The sequence below is a fragment of the Syngnathoides biaculeatus genome, chromosome 20, assembly GCF_019802595.1.
Source record: "Syngnathoides biaculeatus isolate LvHL_M chromosome 20, ASM1980259v1, whole genome shotgun sequence".
Classification (NCBI taxonomy): Eukaryota; Metazoa; Chordata; class Actinopteri; order Syngnathiformes; family Syngnathidae; genus Syngnathoides; species Syngnathoides biaculeatus.
Genome location: NC_084659.1, coordinates 8,954,243 through 8,972,684, shown reverse-complemented (window position 1 = coordinate 8,972,684; position 18,442 = coordinate 8,954,243). Strand labels below are relative to the sequence as shown.

At 43.5% G+C, this 18,442-nt stretch overlaps 1 protein-coding gene across 1 annotated transcript; it reads right to left on the bottom strand.

Annotated features, from left to right (window-relative positions):
- Positions 1 to 4,257: 4,257 nt before the first annotated feature.
- ube2h (ubiquitin-conjugating enzyme E2H (UBC8 homolog, yeast)) lies at positions 4,258 to 18,166 on the bottom strand. Its single transcript, XM_061807440.1, has 7 exons — positions 17,859 to 18,166; positions 8,869 to 8,945; positions 8,532 to 8,606; positions 8,412 to 8,451; positions 7,805 to 7,857; positions 6,627 to 6,755; positions 4,258 to 6,529 (listed from the first exon to the last, which is right to left on the bottom strand). The coding sequence occupies exons 1-7, from the start codon at positions 17,909 to 17,911 to the stop codon at positions 6,405 to 6,407; spliced, it is 552 nt and encodes a 183-aa protein (XP_061663424.1). The 5' UTR covers positions 17,912 to 18,166; the 3' UTR covers positions 4,258 to 6,404.
- Between the last annotated feature and the right edge of the window lie 276 nt (positions 18,167 to 18,442).

Genomic DNA, 18,442 nt, shown 5'->3' with positions numbered 1-18,442 from the left:
ATGTACAAGGCAGACGTTGAGGTCATGATCTACCCCCAAAATAATATTTCATTAAGCAGCTCTCATTTGAAAAAATGAATAAATACAAAGTTGATGCCTACGAGATAATAACTAAATGTTGAACAGAGGCCTTAGTAAAGGCCTTTGAGCAGCATGCATGCAGGCAGGCAGGGCCTCCATGCAGCCTCCATCCCCAAACGTTTGAAAAATATGATGCAGCGCATGAAAACACAATAACGAGCGCATCCTCGAGCAAACAATTACGCGTAGCGGGCGACATTTATCACCACTTACCGGACCCCGGCGCCCCTCCTCCCTCACGTCAGGATTAGATGGTGCTGAGGCTTGTCGGGCCCGAGATGCTGCGGGATCGGATGACGTCCAGATGGCTCGCGGCAGCCTCACGACGGAGAGAAAGATGCGGAAAGACGTGCAGCCCGCGGCCGAGGCCCCGTCCGCTTGCTTGTCCTCCGGCGGAATGGCTCCGATGCGGCCGGGACGCCTCCTATATGGAGGCGCTCCTCTTCCTCTTCCTCCTCTTCTTCCTCGTCCTCCACTTACCTGCTGCTTTTAATTAGTCGGATACCTGCACAGAAGGAAGCAGCGGAGGTTTATGTAATATTCAAAAGGTGATGGGAGCGGGGTTTGGGGTTACCAAAGCGGCTGAATAGCCACGCTGACATCCGGCCTGCCTGCACACAGGGAGGGAGACACTCGAGCCTGGGATCACCTGTTGGAGGGGTATGAATATTTAACGGGATCGTGCGTGGACCAGGTGAGGATCAGATGATGGGACACAGGAGCCGCCATTAAATAATCATATTTATCATGCTATCAAGTCGGATGAGGCACACGCAGGCCTCATCAACCCAATGAACGCGGTTCAAGAATATTCAAAAAATAACAAAAAAAAAAAAGTAAAACCGCACAGAATGTTTCAATTATTGCCCGAAAAGGTAAATACAAATGTGCAAAGAAAACCAAAGCAACACGAGGTAACTCAATGTGCTTTACATGATTAAAGGCATTTGAAAATAAAGAGATAACACATCTAAAACGGGACAAAAACAATAAAAATGGCAAACATAATATTTAAAAAAAAAAAAAAAGGACAGTTAAAACCGCATACAGTGCAAGTAATATGATCAAAAAGTGGATATATTTCAAAAAGCATGAGAAAAAAAATGAGAGTTTTCTACTGAGATTTCAAAACATTCCCACTTGGGGCTGACCAGAGCTTTGTTGGCTACTTCTTCCAATTGTGTGCAGCATAATAGCTAAATGCTGCTTCACCATGTTTGCTTTGGACTCTGCGCTGTACCTAAATAAATATTAGGAAAGAAAAAAAAATGAGTGTACTGGATTTAAAAAAAAAAAAACATTTTTACATGTCATGTGTAATACCGTATGTCTGATCGTATTACATGTTTTGAATGTATTCGAGTCGTTTTTTTTGGTGGTTTTTTTTGCCATACTACTATTGGTCCTCGCACCACACTTTGAAAGTATCCATTTGCCCATTAGGCACACGGAAAATTCAAATACAAAAAGTGTATCAAACAAATTGTCCATTAGGTAATAATGTCGTTTTTGTTATATGTATAATGGGATAATAAGAAAATCAATACTACTCCTAGTATGACCGATATGGGACATTTTCCCCATTAAAGCTACTTTAAGATGTGTCCTACATGATGATTTCATACTACATAATGCCAATTAATGTTTGGAAAACACATTTTGTGAGTTTGTTATTTTTTGTTTTCATTCAACGCACCTATTTATACAGTATCTGTAGAAATAATTTCAAGTTATATTTGAAGTGACTACATGTCCATGTTTGCGGTGACACACAGAACGCAGTATACTATATTCAGTCAGTCAGTGGGTCATCAATTAGTCAAAAGCATCCTTGAGCTAATTCCACTCTGCAAGTAAATGGAGCCCTAATCAAGCCACTGAAGTGACTCAGCACTATTCAAAGTGACTCGTCAATCAAACAAAAGCCACGGTAGACTTGAGCCTCTATTCTAACCGTGTCCAAATGTTCCACAGAAAAGCCTTGCGATTGATTCCAACTTGCCAAGGGCACGCATGGGCTCCTACCTTAAAAGGCCGCCGTCGCCGCGGCGGTAGCATCAGCAGTAGCGTGGGTCACGTGACCACCAGCGTCGTGAAGCGGACCAATGGGAATGGCCCGAGGAGGCTCTGGCATTGCGTCATGGCTTTGTCCTGCACTGCGGAGAAAACGGGGCGCTTTAAATATTTCATTGAGCGTGTCGGGTTGCTGCACCTCTGGAGGTCAGAGCTCCTCCCTCCTCATCTTCATCCTGAAAGATTTTAAGGAGCCCCCCCCCCCCAACAAATACATTAAAATAGAATAATAATTCATATATAACATACAAAATGTATGAGCATGTTTGAAGTAACCATCCAAAAGTGCCTCACTGGTGTTCCTCAGGGATATGATGTGGATACTTCACAGTTTGCACCAAACACTATATGTTGAGGGAGTTTAGAAATACATTGACCCTTTAGGCGAACTAAATCAATCAATCCATCCATCCATCCATCCATCCATTTTCTTTGTCACTTATCCTTATGAGGGTTGCAGGGAGTGCTGGAGCCTGGCTAACTAAATAAACTAGCTAAAAAAAAAAAACCCCACATAACAGGCAGCACTGTGGAACGTGCAGTACAGTATTGATCACATATAGAAACATAATTTTCAATTCTGTACTCATAATCAAGTGCTAACTGTTTTAGCTATTAGCTGACTGAAAAAAATAACACTTCAAACGATGCAAAAACATTCTGACATAGCAGATATGTATCACTTGTTTTGGGCCTCATGCTCTACCTACTTTTGTATGTGGTGAGCAGATTCACCACGAATGAGAAGGGGGGGAAAAAGACCTAAATCATCATCAAAAAATAAAATAAAGGCATAAATAAGACTTTAAATATAAGGAATGCAATTATTTGATTGGAAATGTGTGTACAGACCTCATGCTAAACAGAAACGCAGCGGAATTAAAATTTATATGATGAATAGCACTGTAATTGTCATAAATCAGGTTAACATTTTAGCTGAAATGGTTTGATCTGTCTCATTAAATAATCTCCAAGTTTTAAAAGAGAGCATATTGGTAATATCACATTCATCTATAAATGTGTTGAATGAGTCGAACAGTTTTAATTTGGAATGATTTGAATTAAATTAAATTGCAAAATACCGCAGGGTGAGCTAAATTTGGACTACTGTACTGTAACTCCTTACATGGCAATGGATTTTTTTTCCCCCACGGTAAATATGGAATTGTGGGAAAAGTATGAATTTGGCTTATGAGGAAAACGGCTCCCATGATGTTTCGAATGAGGTGAATATTTTGAAGTTGGATAAGTAATAGATACATAACTACGTAGGGCTGTCATTTTCCGTATAGCTAAATTCAAGACAACAGATTCGATTTAAAAAAAAAAAAGAACACAGGAAAATGACCTTTAAATGATAGCGAGCAGTTGTAAGTCATATACCAGAAATGGAGCAGATTCATGCGTGACAGAATACATTTTTTTTGTTGCCTCGGAGGTATTAAAGCGCCTTATGTCACCACATTTGTCCTCCTCCATCAGCCATTAGTGTCACTCGGCCACGCCATGTTCAAGGTGGAGCATAGACAACAAGCGCCACCCTCTGGCGATAAAGCCAAGTTAAAAATACAAAAAAACCCCACCTGGTTTGCAACAAAATGATCGAACAACATGCTACCACGACCATAAAAGTCATATGACGTTGACTAAATATGCAATATCAGTATATTAAAACATTAGCAAACCTGTGTGACCAATGAAGGGCCGAAGAAGAAGTGGGGAATTGAGTACATACGTTGACATCTTGTGGCCGAGCTTGGTACTTCAGCGTCTTCCTTCAGGGGAATCTTGCATTTTACGTTTATAAATACTCTTAGGTAAAAAAAAAAAAAAAAAAAAGAAAGAAAAAGAAATAAAGTTGAACAACTATAACACCTTTTAGGCCAAGGGTACAAACGAAACGGAAAAAAATATAAAATGCAATTACAAGTACTTAGAAAAACAATATCATACAAAAATATTAAATTTTGATTACAAAAAAATACACATTTCAAGATGAGTGTCAAATTAGGACGACCATGTTGGTCAAGAATGTAGATTAAATATCTAATTATGTACATAAGATAAATAAAAAAAAATCCATGTTTTTTGTACACATTGAACTTTTTATTAAAAAAGAGAAGTTATAACAGTATATTTTTTTACACCACTATTTATGAGGTTATATGCCTATTTAATGGAGAGCATTTGTCCTTTTGTCTTTTTTTTTTTTTTGACAAGCATGCCCACTTCACAATGTCAAAAACATAAAAATATAAAAAGGGGAAAAGGAGGGGAGGCCAAGTGAAGGGGGTGGTGTGAATCAGACCAAGGATGCACTTTTGGGGGGGAAAATAAAAAGAAAACAACACTAGGTAGCAAAGAGTACATGCTGTGTGTATGTGTGGGCATTGACATGTCCAAAAGTGGTGGCACAAGAAATAACGGGAATGGGGTGGGTGTGTGCATGCAAGTGCACAATAGGTAGACACTGTGCTGAAAACACAACAGCTCCGGATGCAACACGCGTCAACTCCTTGTCATCTGTCCAGGTGCAATTTTCAACCAGGGCCACTCAAGATATTTTACTTATTTGGCTAAGTCATGAAAAGCTAATTCAATTTGAAAATGAAGACTCCCCGCTAGTGAATTGATTCCAATTAATTTACAGTACAAAGGCATTTGTGAGTTGACTTTTTAACAGCAACAGTTGGCTGAGCATATGATCACTTTATTACCCAGCAGGTGTACAATGAGTTTTAAAAAAACAAAAGTAGTACTTTAACAGAAACAAACCTGTTTGCCTTTTTTTTTTTTCTTTCTTTCTTTTAAGAGGATACCATTTTTTTTTTTTTGGCCACTTCCCACCCCCCTCTTCCAACACCCTTTATGTGAGGTTACAGAGGTCCAGCACAATACTGCACAAAGGTAAAACCAAGAATTCCAATCTGGATTTATTTTAAAATGAACCAACAAACAAAAAGAAAAAAAAAACTCTTCAAGGAGAAGGGGATTATTATTATTAAATTCACAACATTGCTGCTTGGTGATTAGGATTAAGAATGCGAGGGGGGGGGGGAGACAGGTTGGGGGCAAAGAACATTTGGTGGCAGCTTCAAGAGTGAATTAGAAAGCAGAGAATCTGCAAACGACCTTTTTGGGTTATCCTGAGTGGGCGCGGATCCAAAATTTAAGGTTAAAAAAAAAAAGCTTGCATCCTGCTACACTGAACCCAATGTACTGGAGATACAACACAAACCCAAAAAACGTGGTGCCTGCTTTCCATTTGGCTCTCGTTTCAGATGAACTACGCTAGGAAACATCTGTACAAATGAAGCATCTTATACATATCACACGACAAACGCCAACTAAAAAAAATAGACTAAAGCCATATGAATGCGACCTATTTGCATGACTTGCAACCCAGAACTAGCTATATGTTAGCATCCATCTACGTGTAGATTGTCCAGAGAGGAAGAGAAATACCAAATGTGCTTTTTTTTTTTTCTTTTTTCTCCTTGATCGCCTTCCTTTTGTTGTCGACGAGGCACAGAGAAGGGGAAGCTGAGCCGGGATCCACACTACTGCATTCTCGGGAGGGGAATACATTGCGAGGTCCTCTCCGAGCACTTGGACTGCCGTGTTTGGTACTGTGGACACGTAAATGCGGAGGAAGAGAGAGGGAGGGGAAGAAAACAAAAACAATCCAAACATCTCGTCTCCTTCCCTCCTACGTTGGGATGAAAGCGAGGGAGGGGGGGAAATTAAAGAGGAGAAAACGGATCATCAGTGGTGAAGTGCAAATCCAAATTGCGCTCAGATCAGTGACAAAATGGGTTGTTTGGACACCCTCCCCTCTTAAAAAAAAAAAAAAAAAAAAAAGTGAGTAACTGCTGAACCGGCATCCAAAAGCGGGACCAGATCCGCCCGTGCGCATGGCGACATACCCTGTGCGTGTTTGTGCGTCTCTTGTTCAAATACTGTCTTTGCTCGTAGCGGGCGGCGCCAACACCCCTTTGACACACACACGAGAAAAAAAATGAAGGGGGGGAGGAGGATGAAGCGATGTCGGGAGGGGAGAGGAGGAGGCTAGATATTCATAAAAATCCTTGTTTAGTAATAATAATAATAATAAAAAAATCAAGGTGTGTAAATATGAATATTATAAGTCTGCTTTGTCATGGGTTAGGAAATCAAATATAGTCTCTGTGTGTGGGGTGGGGGTGGGGGCGGGGGGGGGGAGTGCAGGAGGACGAGGAGGACATCCACCACTACAACTCCATGTCCTGGGCCTCGTCCTCGGAGAAGTCGGACATGGAGCTTTCGGACGAAGAGTCGCCCGCGCCCTCCTCTTGCTCCTTTAGCGCCTCCTCTGTTGCATATTTCTGGATGTACTCTGCGTGCAGCAACACACAAATAACGCATCATAACGAGTTACTAAAAGAGGGCTTTTTTTTTTTTTTTTTTTTTCCCCCCAGCCGCTTTTCGCAAACCTTTGATTTTCTGCTTGTACTCTTCTGGCCTGTGTAGATACATGGCGGCCGCGTCTCCATTCAAGGGGTCGATGGGGTTGGGGTAGGCCAGCAGCTGGGGCAGGAACGACTCAAAGATGTTGGTGAGGTCTGGCGAGCACGGGAGACGCAACCACGTCAATACACGGGAACCTCCAAAGTTGAATTTGAAGCAGATTTTAAGGTCATAGTTCAGTTCCCGAGTGTCATACATGAGAGGTTATCCAATGTAAAACGAGAATTACTCACCCGTGGGAGGCACCTGAGAAAATGTGGTTTGTTGCTTCTCTGCTCAGTTTCCTGCTCATCATTTATCTACTCTGCTTTCAAACTGCATGCTAGTACGTACATTAGCAGGTGTCTTTATAGCACAATCACCCAAGTCATTTTTATCTTACCGTCACAATATCAATTAAAAATCTCAAAGATCTTGATTAAAAAAAAAAAAGGTTTTGTCGTCTGTCTATAATACAGGTCATGATAATCCACAAAAATGTAATCACAGCAACTTGTTTGTTTAAAAGCCTTCGAAAATGACTTCGGCCACTGTGCCATGACACTAACAAAATACACAATTTTCCCTACATTTTATGGATATTATATACTACTTCGTAATAAGTTTGAGCGTTCAACTGGACTCATGTTTATTTCACGTCCTCTTAACTACAAAACTAACATTTAAAAATATGAGCCCCTTATGGTGAATATCTCTTGCAATTCTGCTCTCGTCTACTAGAGGTCGCCACTGATGCCCTTTTGTGAGCTGTGGGAAAAACAAGCACTTCCTCAGTCAAGCCTCTTGTGTGGCATTGTCCTACAACATCTGCACAACTTTTTGCAACTGTATCAAGAAAGATGGCAGGCGGCGGAGGAAAGGAGAGCCTCGAGAAGTTGACCGCCATTAAATCATCTCGACCACAACGGGGCTCCGACCTTTATTGGCGCGGGTGTTACCTTATTAGTATTCACCTCTCCCCTTGGTAAGAAGATTAAGGCAAAGTGGCAAAACACACGCACGCACACGCACACACACACACACACACACACACACACACACACCACACACACACACACACACACACCACACACACACACACACACACACACACAACACACACACACACACACACACACACACACACACACACACGTATACTCACCGTAAAGGGCTGTCCACGTCTGGTTGATGACATCTAAACACACCGTTCCCGACCTGGGTTGGAGCAGGACAAGGGATGTTGTTAGAAAGCATGTGGCTTTCTTTATAGACTGGCTATAAAACGTATACACACTCGTGGAACCACTTGAGCTCAGGTTATTTTTATTTTCCCTGTCATTTAAAAAAAAAAAAAAGGTTTTATAGGTTGTAGGACACTTTAATGGTATAAAAAAAAGTTTGAAATGATTCATCATGTTTTAGATTGCATAAAAAGCTGCCTTTTGAAGAGGAGTGTCCACACTGAAAAACATTTTTTATGTTTCACACGCAATCATCTCGTTTCAATCTCAATTGTTTACTTGGATCCTATTACGTATACATTAACTCATCACTTTCCTTGCAATCAATCATTTTTTGTCCCAACAAATGGTTGAGCTAAACAAGTAGGTCAGTGGGGTTGTGAAAAGGACCTGGCGTCGTGGCGCACGGGGGATCCTTCACCGGATCGGACCCGCTGGATTAATGAGGCCATGAAAAACAACCCACTAGGCCAAGTTTTCCTACTTCCTTCATTCATTGCGGTCATTGGCACTTGCGTGTACACTTACGCTTCGTCGATGTTGGGATGAAAGATCTTGTTCATGAATCCTGAAAAAGGTGATCAGAGAGGGGAAAATCTTAAAATAAAAAACAACAACAACATGAACACTGGCGGCGACCGTCTTTACCTATTGACGGCGATTTGAACGGGTATTTGTCGGGCAGATCCACTCGCACCTTCCACACGCCGCCCTCGTACGGCGCTGAAACAGTGAAGAGAACTTTTTGATTCCCTGCCTTTTCCATCCAAACTCCCCTCAAAGCCTGGCAGTCATCCTCAATACAGTCAAGCAGGGGCTCTGCAGAACCAAGTTGAACTGCTTTGTGCTCCACGTGGAGCAGTTAATGACTCGATGCATGTCAGATGTCAGGGAAAGGTCTCCTCGTGTTTACGATCGTGGAGACTGGGCCGATTAATAAGCAAAACAATATTGATGTGAAAGCAGACAAAAGACAAATACTTACTGCCCTGTGGTCCGAAAAACTTCACTACAAATTCGTTGAGTCCGCTGAGGATGGTGACTTCATGTTTGCTTTCGATGCTGATGGACTGTCAAGGACGACAATTCACAATGAAGAGCCGCTGCACTGCAATCATGAATCCATGTGTCCCCCCCCCCCCCAGTTTTTAGTAATTAATAAAAGTATTAACATGCAATAGGCCATAAAGACCCTTCAGCAGCACACACAGTAACAGCTGGGTTGTCAGTCCTGGTTGAGTGTGTATCCCATTAGCTTCAAGCACTGACCCCCCCCCCCCCCCCCCCCCCCGCCCCCTCCCGATGGGTCAAATCAAACTGAGAGGTTATTTTAAGCTTTGGCAAAAGCAAACAAAATCCTTGACTCTAGCCAGCTAACGTGCCACCGCTTGGACCGGGTCGAGACGGCAGGCTGCGACTTTCTAAGGGAGTCAAAGAGATGGGGACATGTTAGCACGGTAATGTTTTGCCACTTGTGAAATCACTAGTATGTGACACCCTGAAGTTGGGGGATGGGATGGGACGGGAGGTGAGGTGTGGTTTACACCATCAGCGGGACTTGGCAAACACTTCTTACTCTCAGCTGACAGATCCTCATCCATGTAGCCAGACCATATAAACTTAGCAGTCAGGAAGTTTTTCGTCAACCAGACTGAAAGCAAATTAACGGGACGGCAAAAGTCCTTTACGCTGCCCGTGGAGGCAGCCATTTTCTGCAGCTCTATGTTCTGTATCGACAATATTGTCCAACGCTGGGGCACTTGGGTGTGAAGCTCAACGCTGGATGCCATGCATCTGTGCGAAGGTACACACGGTTGTGGCACATACGCTGGATTCTGTATAAGATCTGAGTATTAAAGAGGCTCAAGAGTGACAAGTTAAAGTACTTAAAAATAGCTTCTTTACATAAGATATATTCATTATTGTTTGAAAGCTACGACCACGAATTTTACGCTGTGCTGCACCCTCAATCGCCCTTACCCAAGATAAGTATAGATAAATCGTAATCTGTGTCTTGCACCGAATGTAATTATCTTTTCATCCAAACACACATACACACACCGTCATGACCAAAACAAAAGCAATTCCTAATCTAAAATGTATGTACCGAACGTCATATAAGCCTCTGAAAAACATGTGGCGCACCAGCTAAAAACAACAACAACAAAAAAAAAAAAAAAAGCCCGACAAACTATTTTCTCGACTACAATTAAACATTTATCTCTTGCCGACCACAGTTTAACTTTTCAAAGAGGTCCGAGGTTATAAATGTGCTGCAAATAGTGTTTATGCGTGCGGTGTAGACATGTCTTATTTTCATTCCTTAAAAATATCCCATCTTGACCAACATCTTTCCGAGTATGGAAAGCAAACACGGCAGACAGGCAGTGTGTCAAAAAGCAAATTATATTTCTTCAAAACCACCTCAAAGCTTGTCATCTTGGTTTCAAAATGAGGAATACCCAAGTTGCATTATTGTCCCAATCACAGTGACACAGCACATTTCAATCACACTACATCCCTATAAATATTTATTACCACAGAAAGCAAAAAAATCAGTTTACAAAAGTCCTTTTTAAACCAACAATCTATTACTGTGACCCGCAGCACACATGGAATGAAATCCACAACCGAGATTCTGCTCAAGCAGGAAAAAGGCAGCAAATGAAAGCTTAGTGAATAACAAAGGACTGCTTGACGTCCCCCAAGCGACTGAAGAACGCGCCACGTGATGGCCGAAACCGAGCATGTAAAGCCGTCGCACATTATGCACCGCCACCCGACCGTACCCGGACGCACTTGAGTTGAAATCTAAGATGAAGCTAATAGACTGCAGTCCTCCAAAAGCAACATGGAATAAATAAGAGGGTGGAATAAGGTCAGCCAACAAAGCTACAAACTGGAAACGAAGAGACGGTGAAAGAGCGACGGCAAAGCAAATGGACGAAGAAAGACGTCTTCGCTTGAAGGGTGAACGATGTCATCGGTTTACTATGCAGCCTATGGATGACGAGTCGACCATTTCAACACGAGTCAAACGCGGAAAAAGTTTCCACTGCATACTGCGCTGTGTCATGACAGTTTTAGAGAGGATCCTGCTAATAACTCAAGTATTACAGAACCAGTGGCCCCAATTATAAAGCTTACGGTACACAAATAAAGTCATATCCATGTCCAAGCTCCTTATCCTCACAAGGGTCACGGCAGAGCCGGCGCCCGTCCCAGCTAACAGTGGGCAAAAGGCAGACTAGACCCTGAACTGGTCGCCAGTCAGTCATATAGCGACAGCATCACTGAGCGGGAATCGATGCCACGCTGCCCGCGCGCCACTACACCGTCAATGGCAAAATTATATACTGCTGTGAAAAGATTTCAAATATTCTGTCGTGTTTCGGAAATTGTTCAGCCACAGCGTTTGCATGTGCGAGGGCATGATCGGCGTGATATTTTTAGAAACACCAAACTGAACCCCGACAACACAACGGAAAGTCCAAACAAAAGCGGCGGTCGCCAAGCAAAGGGAAAATAGACTGACGGGTGTTTCCATATAAGCAACCTTTTGCAGCTCTCTGAATACATATCGTGTACTACCTGACCTAAATATTGGGCTTAAGAATACTGAAGTGTCTGCAGAGTTGACTATTCAAGCTTGTGCAGACTTTGCGGGTTAGGGCAACAACATACAATCCGCATGAAAGGCAGGAAGTATTGCATCCTCTTCCAGAAAAAGAGAGCAGCGACATGTCGACTAAAAAGAAAAGTGGAAGCTAACATGTTACATACAAGCAAGCAACCAACACAGATATATATACAGAATACGCTCAGGATAAGCATCAGCCTTCCTTAAGGGGTACAAGGACTTGAAGAGGTAAATACTGTTTATAAACATTTTGGGTACATGTAACCTTACTTGTACCCAAGTGGGGCACATTTGAGTAGAATTTACCATAAGGGGGCAACTGGACATTTTGATCCACTGGACACACATTACTCACCAGGCCAGGCCCCGCCCTTATTAAAGCAACAAATGTGAGAGTCCGACCCCAAGTGGACGACATTAACTCCACCACATCCACTTAATTTAAAAAGGCTAAATAACTTTTTATCTCCATACTCATTCTTCAATTGGATAATCGTTAATCGATTTGAAAATATTTCACGTCTGCCGCCCTGTTACCTATAAACTTATATAACAATAATGAGAGACACCTCTAAAGCCTGCCGTGCTATGAAAAACTTGTGATGAACTGAAACTAAAGTTTAAGCAAATGCAGAGTAATGGACACAGTGGCGCCGTCAACTTCCCTGGCGAAATTGACTCAACGCTCAATCTGCCCCCCTGAGGAGAATTCAATTAGCTCACATGCAAACGCAAGCAGCACATCTTTGGAATGCTACACAGAGCGAGCTAAACAGATTACTTCGTGCCCCGCGCTGCCCTTCAATCGGTGTTCGGAAAAGCGGGCAGGCCGGCAAACCCTAGTATCTGGCTCTCCTACTCGGAAGTGACACAGATTGGTATACTAAGAACTGTCCGTCTTGGTGGAAAGGGGGCGCAATTGTCAAACCCAAGACCATCTGCTAAGCCCACTAAGCTGGAGGGTCTGCTTGAAGGACACAGCTATCCATTGCGGCCATGGAATCAAATTGTGCTCTTTAGCGACACGCTGACGGTTATTCTGACTCCCGAATGGGAAATGGACGGGTTTGCGCAACAGCCGATAGTTTTATCACTGCCGCCGCGTATTCCGTCTGTTCTCAGCTCACTCGGCCGCCTGCCGTCGCCCGGGCAGCCGCTATGCGCGGCGAGAGGCCCGAGTCTGCACCCAGCTGTCCTCACTTTTTCTCCCAACCAAACCTCGCAGTGATGCTCGCGCTATCTGCAAGCACCTGAAGCGATTAATTCCCTCAAGCGCTCACAGAAAAATACCACAAATGACGTGGAATTACCGTTACTTGAGTAATACTGATAACAGCCAGTAATCAACTTAGTTTCATTTGATTTCATTAATTGTACCACCCCCCCCCCCCCCCCCCTAGTGTCAGTCCTCTACACTTCCAACTCCGATAAAATCAACCCATTTGGTAACAGCATGTGTGGTCCACAAAACAGAACCTAGCTTTGGGTTTTACATATCAATGGCAATGTAGCGCAATGGACCAACACTGATGTTTTGCAGCAATTAAGAGACGCACTGGATGCAGAAGGGGCATTTTTTACTTTTAAGGGGAAAGAATCCAGCTGCGACTGTAAATCTGAACAAAACAACAGCTCTGCGCTCAACGCTTCATGGAAAACCCGAGCTATTTTAATAGCATTACCATGCAAATTCAGTCTCTATTAGAACAGGCCTGGCTGATCCCTCCCTGTATGCGAGCTGCAGGAGCGCGGCAACGCGAGGGCTCGCGTCTTTGTCTTGTCGGGTGAGAAATGAAAGCCCACCCACTGCAATCAAACGCGGTTTCCCTCTGCCGCGGCTCCTCTCGATCCTTTCGCTGAATCAACAGTCTATTTACGGCAAAAAGGAGCACGGTCTGGCAAGTCAAACAAACAAACAATGGCGTGGTTAGTTATCGCAGCTCAGGAGAACTTCCTGTTTGGATGGGAGGCAACTGTCTAATGAGCTCACAGACAAGACGCCATGATGACACGGACTAAAGAACAAGCTGGAATTTCAACACAGACACGTCGGCGAAAGTGCTGACGTGCCTAAATTCTAGAAAGACAGAGATGATTTTATCACATACAGATAAAACAGACAAAGGTTGATGAGGTCCTTTGACACAAATGCCTCACCAACACAGTTCACATCAATGCCGTAACAGGGCTTGTATGCTATATTAATGATCCAATGTGCTTATTTATCTTGACTCTCTTGAATTGAAGAGGCCGACTGACAAAACAAAACGAAGAAAGGAACTGTTTCTGTGAGAGAACTCAGCCATGCTTCCAACCAGCGTCACTGTTGGTGCATATAAAAGGGCCTCATACCTCCAACTGGCTTCAGATGCCTTGCTCCTTGACCAGAAATACTGAACTGCCAATCAGGCTGCCCGATGAAAAAACAGAGCGACCGAGCGACGTAGCCGAAAAAAAACAACCTTTAAAAATTAAACCCTGTATTGGGTTTTGAGGCTCCGCATACAGTGTACTGCACTGTTCACTTTTTTTTTCCATTTTTTATTTTTTTAAACCACAAAAACATGGCACAATTGTCAAAGAAAAAGCAAACTGCCAGGAAACAAGTGATTAAAAAAGTGAGAATATTGTGAACCGTTGTTTGCAATGATTCATCACCCCACCCCACTCCACCTGTCAATTTCGGTAACATAAACGCGCCACGTTTTGCTTCCTAGCCACGGGTAAGTATCATAATGAATATAGTTGAATATTACTATAAAGTACTATCAATCTGAAGTGTATATACTGTAACCTTCTGCAACATCACTACATTAAACGGTGACATCAACTACTCACAAGAACTCGTTGTCAAACTTCACACACCACGTGACGGTTCACTTGGTTTTGGCAGCGTATCCTGATGATGTATTCATGCTAATAATGAATGAACAATCAACAAAAAGGGTGGACCTCTACTCGTGCAACCGCTCTACCAAGCACCGAGTCAACTTTCTTCTATGTTCTTTGATAATATCGAGGTAGCCTTTCATACCAACTACAACTATAAAGGCAAACACTCGCTTGATCTTGATTTTGAGGATTACCACAGCGACAACGCAATATCAAGTAGGTTAAAAGTAACCCGTCTCATTACTGTGTAAAACAAGCGCAATCCCTTACATGGGTGAACAATCCAACACTTTGTGAATTTTTCTTCACACAATGATATGAAGCACCGACATCAAAAGATCAGAAAGAGATGTCGCTATTAATTTTTGGCCGCCGCAAACCAGTTAATCCCTGGTGTAACTTTAAAACCGAAAAAGTCGGGCGAATCCAGAGGGCCTGCTTTCACGTCTGTACACGTACTGAAAATCAAGATTAAGCAAGCAGAGTTTTCCCACAAGCTGAGGTCACGTGTTCATCATGTTCCTGCCCAGTCAATCGGAGTCAGAAAACACCTTCCCCCCCCCCCCCACCGCTTCTTTTGGTCGTGTCCAGCTTTAGCGCCTGTGGCTCGGACTTAGCCGGTGGCAGGAGGCTGAGGTTGCATGAACAACAAAAGGACTCGGGGCCGCTGATGCTATCCGGATGTCGTGTTTCAGGAGCGCAACAATGGGGGCTGAATGACCAAGTGGAGAGTGGATAAAACACTGATTTGGCATTCAGCCTCAGGAGGGAGGCGGGCGAGAAAGCTGTGCGGCGTGGCGGGGGGAGACATTTAAACAATAATGTTGAAACCGACCCCTGACTGAGAATACATCAGATGCTCGAGGGCAAAACGCTGCACGGACACTTGACGTCAAGGATAAAGGGAGCACTTCGGAACGGTTGGACTCACCTGTAGGGACACACAAATAACTAAAAAAAAAAAGACCCAAAACATGTCACGAGGGAGACCGGAGGAAGTACTCAGACACAGACCACAACACCCCACTGTGCTGAATATAAATTGCAAGTCGCCATGCTTCACAGAACTGCTAGAGAATCATTTTCAAGACCTTCCAGCGGTGACTGAAAGGTAGAATACAATGACGATGCAGCCACTATGCGATAATGACATTTCAACAAATTCTATTTCCTGAGAATAAACCAGAAAAGTGCAGTTTACACACCTAAAAAGAATCTGCTCCTTGATGGGTGTCAATGTTTTACGTTTTTTCACCAATGTAACAATGTCAACCTTTAACGGAACATCCCTAGGAATAATCCTAACTTTGCATGAATCGCAGTCGGAAGCCGATCCGTTCCACCCCATTCACTACTGCCAAATTCCACCATCCAGACACCACAAGAGCTTGCATTGACCATCGGCTTATGTCCTTTGTGGTCAACCTATGCTCGAATTCCAGCGGCTCACTGCTAGAAAGCGCGTGTAAAGCGAGCGGTCAATGAATACGTGCGAATAATAGCAAGGCAAACCTACTAAGTGAGCGACCTCAGTCCCATACGATGAGGTGAATGCAGATGAGTAATTAAAAAAAAATAATAAAAAAAAAAGATGCCTGTAATAATCAACACACAACCATACAATCAAGCCCTGCTAGAAATACTTGCTACAAGACTAGGTAAAATGTTCAAAATATGTGTAGCACAAAACAAAACAATGTTGAACTCAATGTTACACAGGAGGTGGCGTCAGTGTACACCATGATCATCTTATTAAAATAGTACCAAGATGTCATGTGACTGGAATGTCAGCAGACAAGAAGGCAGGTCGCTACAATATCGATAGGCCCGGCTTTTGGAACAAATCTCAGCGCCTAAATCTGGCCAAACAACACACCGAGGTCGGCCCGACGCTCATTTTCAGGTATTCCCTCGCGGTCCTCGCTCCACATTCACCGGCTCTCTGGTGGCTGCCGTGGCAAATTAAAAGTGCGCTATTACTTTCTGGGTTTGGTTACGCAGTAAAGCGGGTGATGCAAGGACAAGATGGCACAATCTGCAAATAAGTACGACACAGGCCGGTAGCCTGTTTATGGCCCCTTATGGGAAGACTGGGGGCGCACTGTCTAACTTTGTGCACAAACAAATGGACATTGACATATAACACAAAATGACCTTGCTTCATTACATACGGACAAGTTGTGGACAACTTCCTCTTATTAGTAACAACCCGCTGTGAAGGCCCACATCAGACTAAGCTTTGCTGCCATCCCATCAGCTGTTCTAAGCACCTCCCTCATGTGCTTTCTGTCTGGTAACAGCCCACCCAATGATTAGGCTGCATTCACTGTGCTGGGACAAAAACAACAAAAAAAAAGAAAAATACTGTGCTTCGAGAACAGTATACAGGATGAATATGGTGGGTTAAATAAGCAGTTCCAGCTGTCAGTACTCAAATAAAAGACAACAAAATAAAAATAAACACGAATAAACATTGACATAACGACTTGTCAACAAACAGGCAAGATGTGTGAACAGTTGGCCTCGCGACACCTGCAGTGCACCTTCACCTGCCTGCCACGGGTCACTTCCATTCCCAACAAATATTTCAATAAATGTCGATACATCTAAAAGGTACAACGCTGGCTTTTGTTGCCAGGCGGCCCAAAAGTACAGTACGGTGAGCCTCGGGAGATCAGGTGGCCATTTTGATGTTGAAACACCGAACCAACAAGACTTGTCGCTAGCTCGCTAAGCTAGCACACAAGCTAGGAGCTAGCATTTCAAGTGACAGCTGCGCGAGGGCTCTTCGAAAACGACACTTTGAAAAAAAATACGTTCGTTACATCTCTTCTAAACGCACATCAGACAGGGATTTGCCGAAGGAGTGTTGGAACAAAAGACAAAACAGGCAGGCATTCTCAGTTGACGTCCGCTGTGCATTATGTAAACAAGCTGGTGTGCCAACGTGTAAAAAGAGGCGAAATTCGACACAAATCCTCTTGACAGCAGGCAGAGCGAAGCCGTTGGAGTTCGGTTGTTTTATTCGAGCCGTGCAACGTGAAATGTGTCATCCGCAAAATGAAAGACATTCCTGTAAAGGGCTGAGCAACGTTTAGCATCTGCTCGAGCTGCTGCAGTTATTTTTGAACACAAGAAGAGCGAGCTAAACAATAAACTCGAACACTGCGATAGTTTGAAGGTACAAAATGACGCAAGGTGGACGACGGAGGCTCGTCAAGTTGATTTGTCAACTGAACGACCTAAATGGTACACAGGTTACAAATACACTATGCTTGGATAACAAAATGTTGTTGACACAAACACTAGTCAGCGACAATGGAGGCTCTATGTGTGTTAAGACATCGGGACAAACGTCAATAGAACGTTAACTCGGCTCATAACTCCACACACAAGAGTGGCAAGGAGACAAATGAGGCTTGTTTATGTTGCAAAAAGGATACAGTTTCACCACGTCGGTGTCCATTCGCCTTTTGCCCGGACTTGGAGACGACATTTTTTTGCTATTTCCACTGTAGAACACAGGCAGGTCAACGGAAAGCTAGCCCCCGACACGCTAGAGAGTCTAGCAAACGGCACTATCCGAAAGTTAACATTGGCTTGGGGAAATGTTGGCCGCAAACACTTCTTCTCTTGAGCGTCTCCGTCCTACTCTGCGGCCGAACTAACGTTCAACAGACGACTGGCGTTCACTGGCTCTCAGCGCTCTGGCCATGGTTCTGACAAGCTGGGATCCCTCCGCGCGTACGTCACAAATGCGCGACTTGGCGTCACCGTCGACGGACATATTTGTAGTTTTAATGTAGAGCAAAGAGGACAACGTGAGAACGGCGCGGGATGAAACGTATTACTTTGTTGCAACCCGTTCAAAGACCGTCAGTGATGTCTTAGCCTCATCGTAACTTCAATTATTGCTTGGATCAAACACCAAAGTAGATTATAAAATAAAGCTTTGAAAACAATTGTTCTTTGAAAACTTCTAAGGGCAGTAGTTATCCATATCAAATACACATCTGTAAAGGTCCCT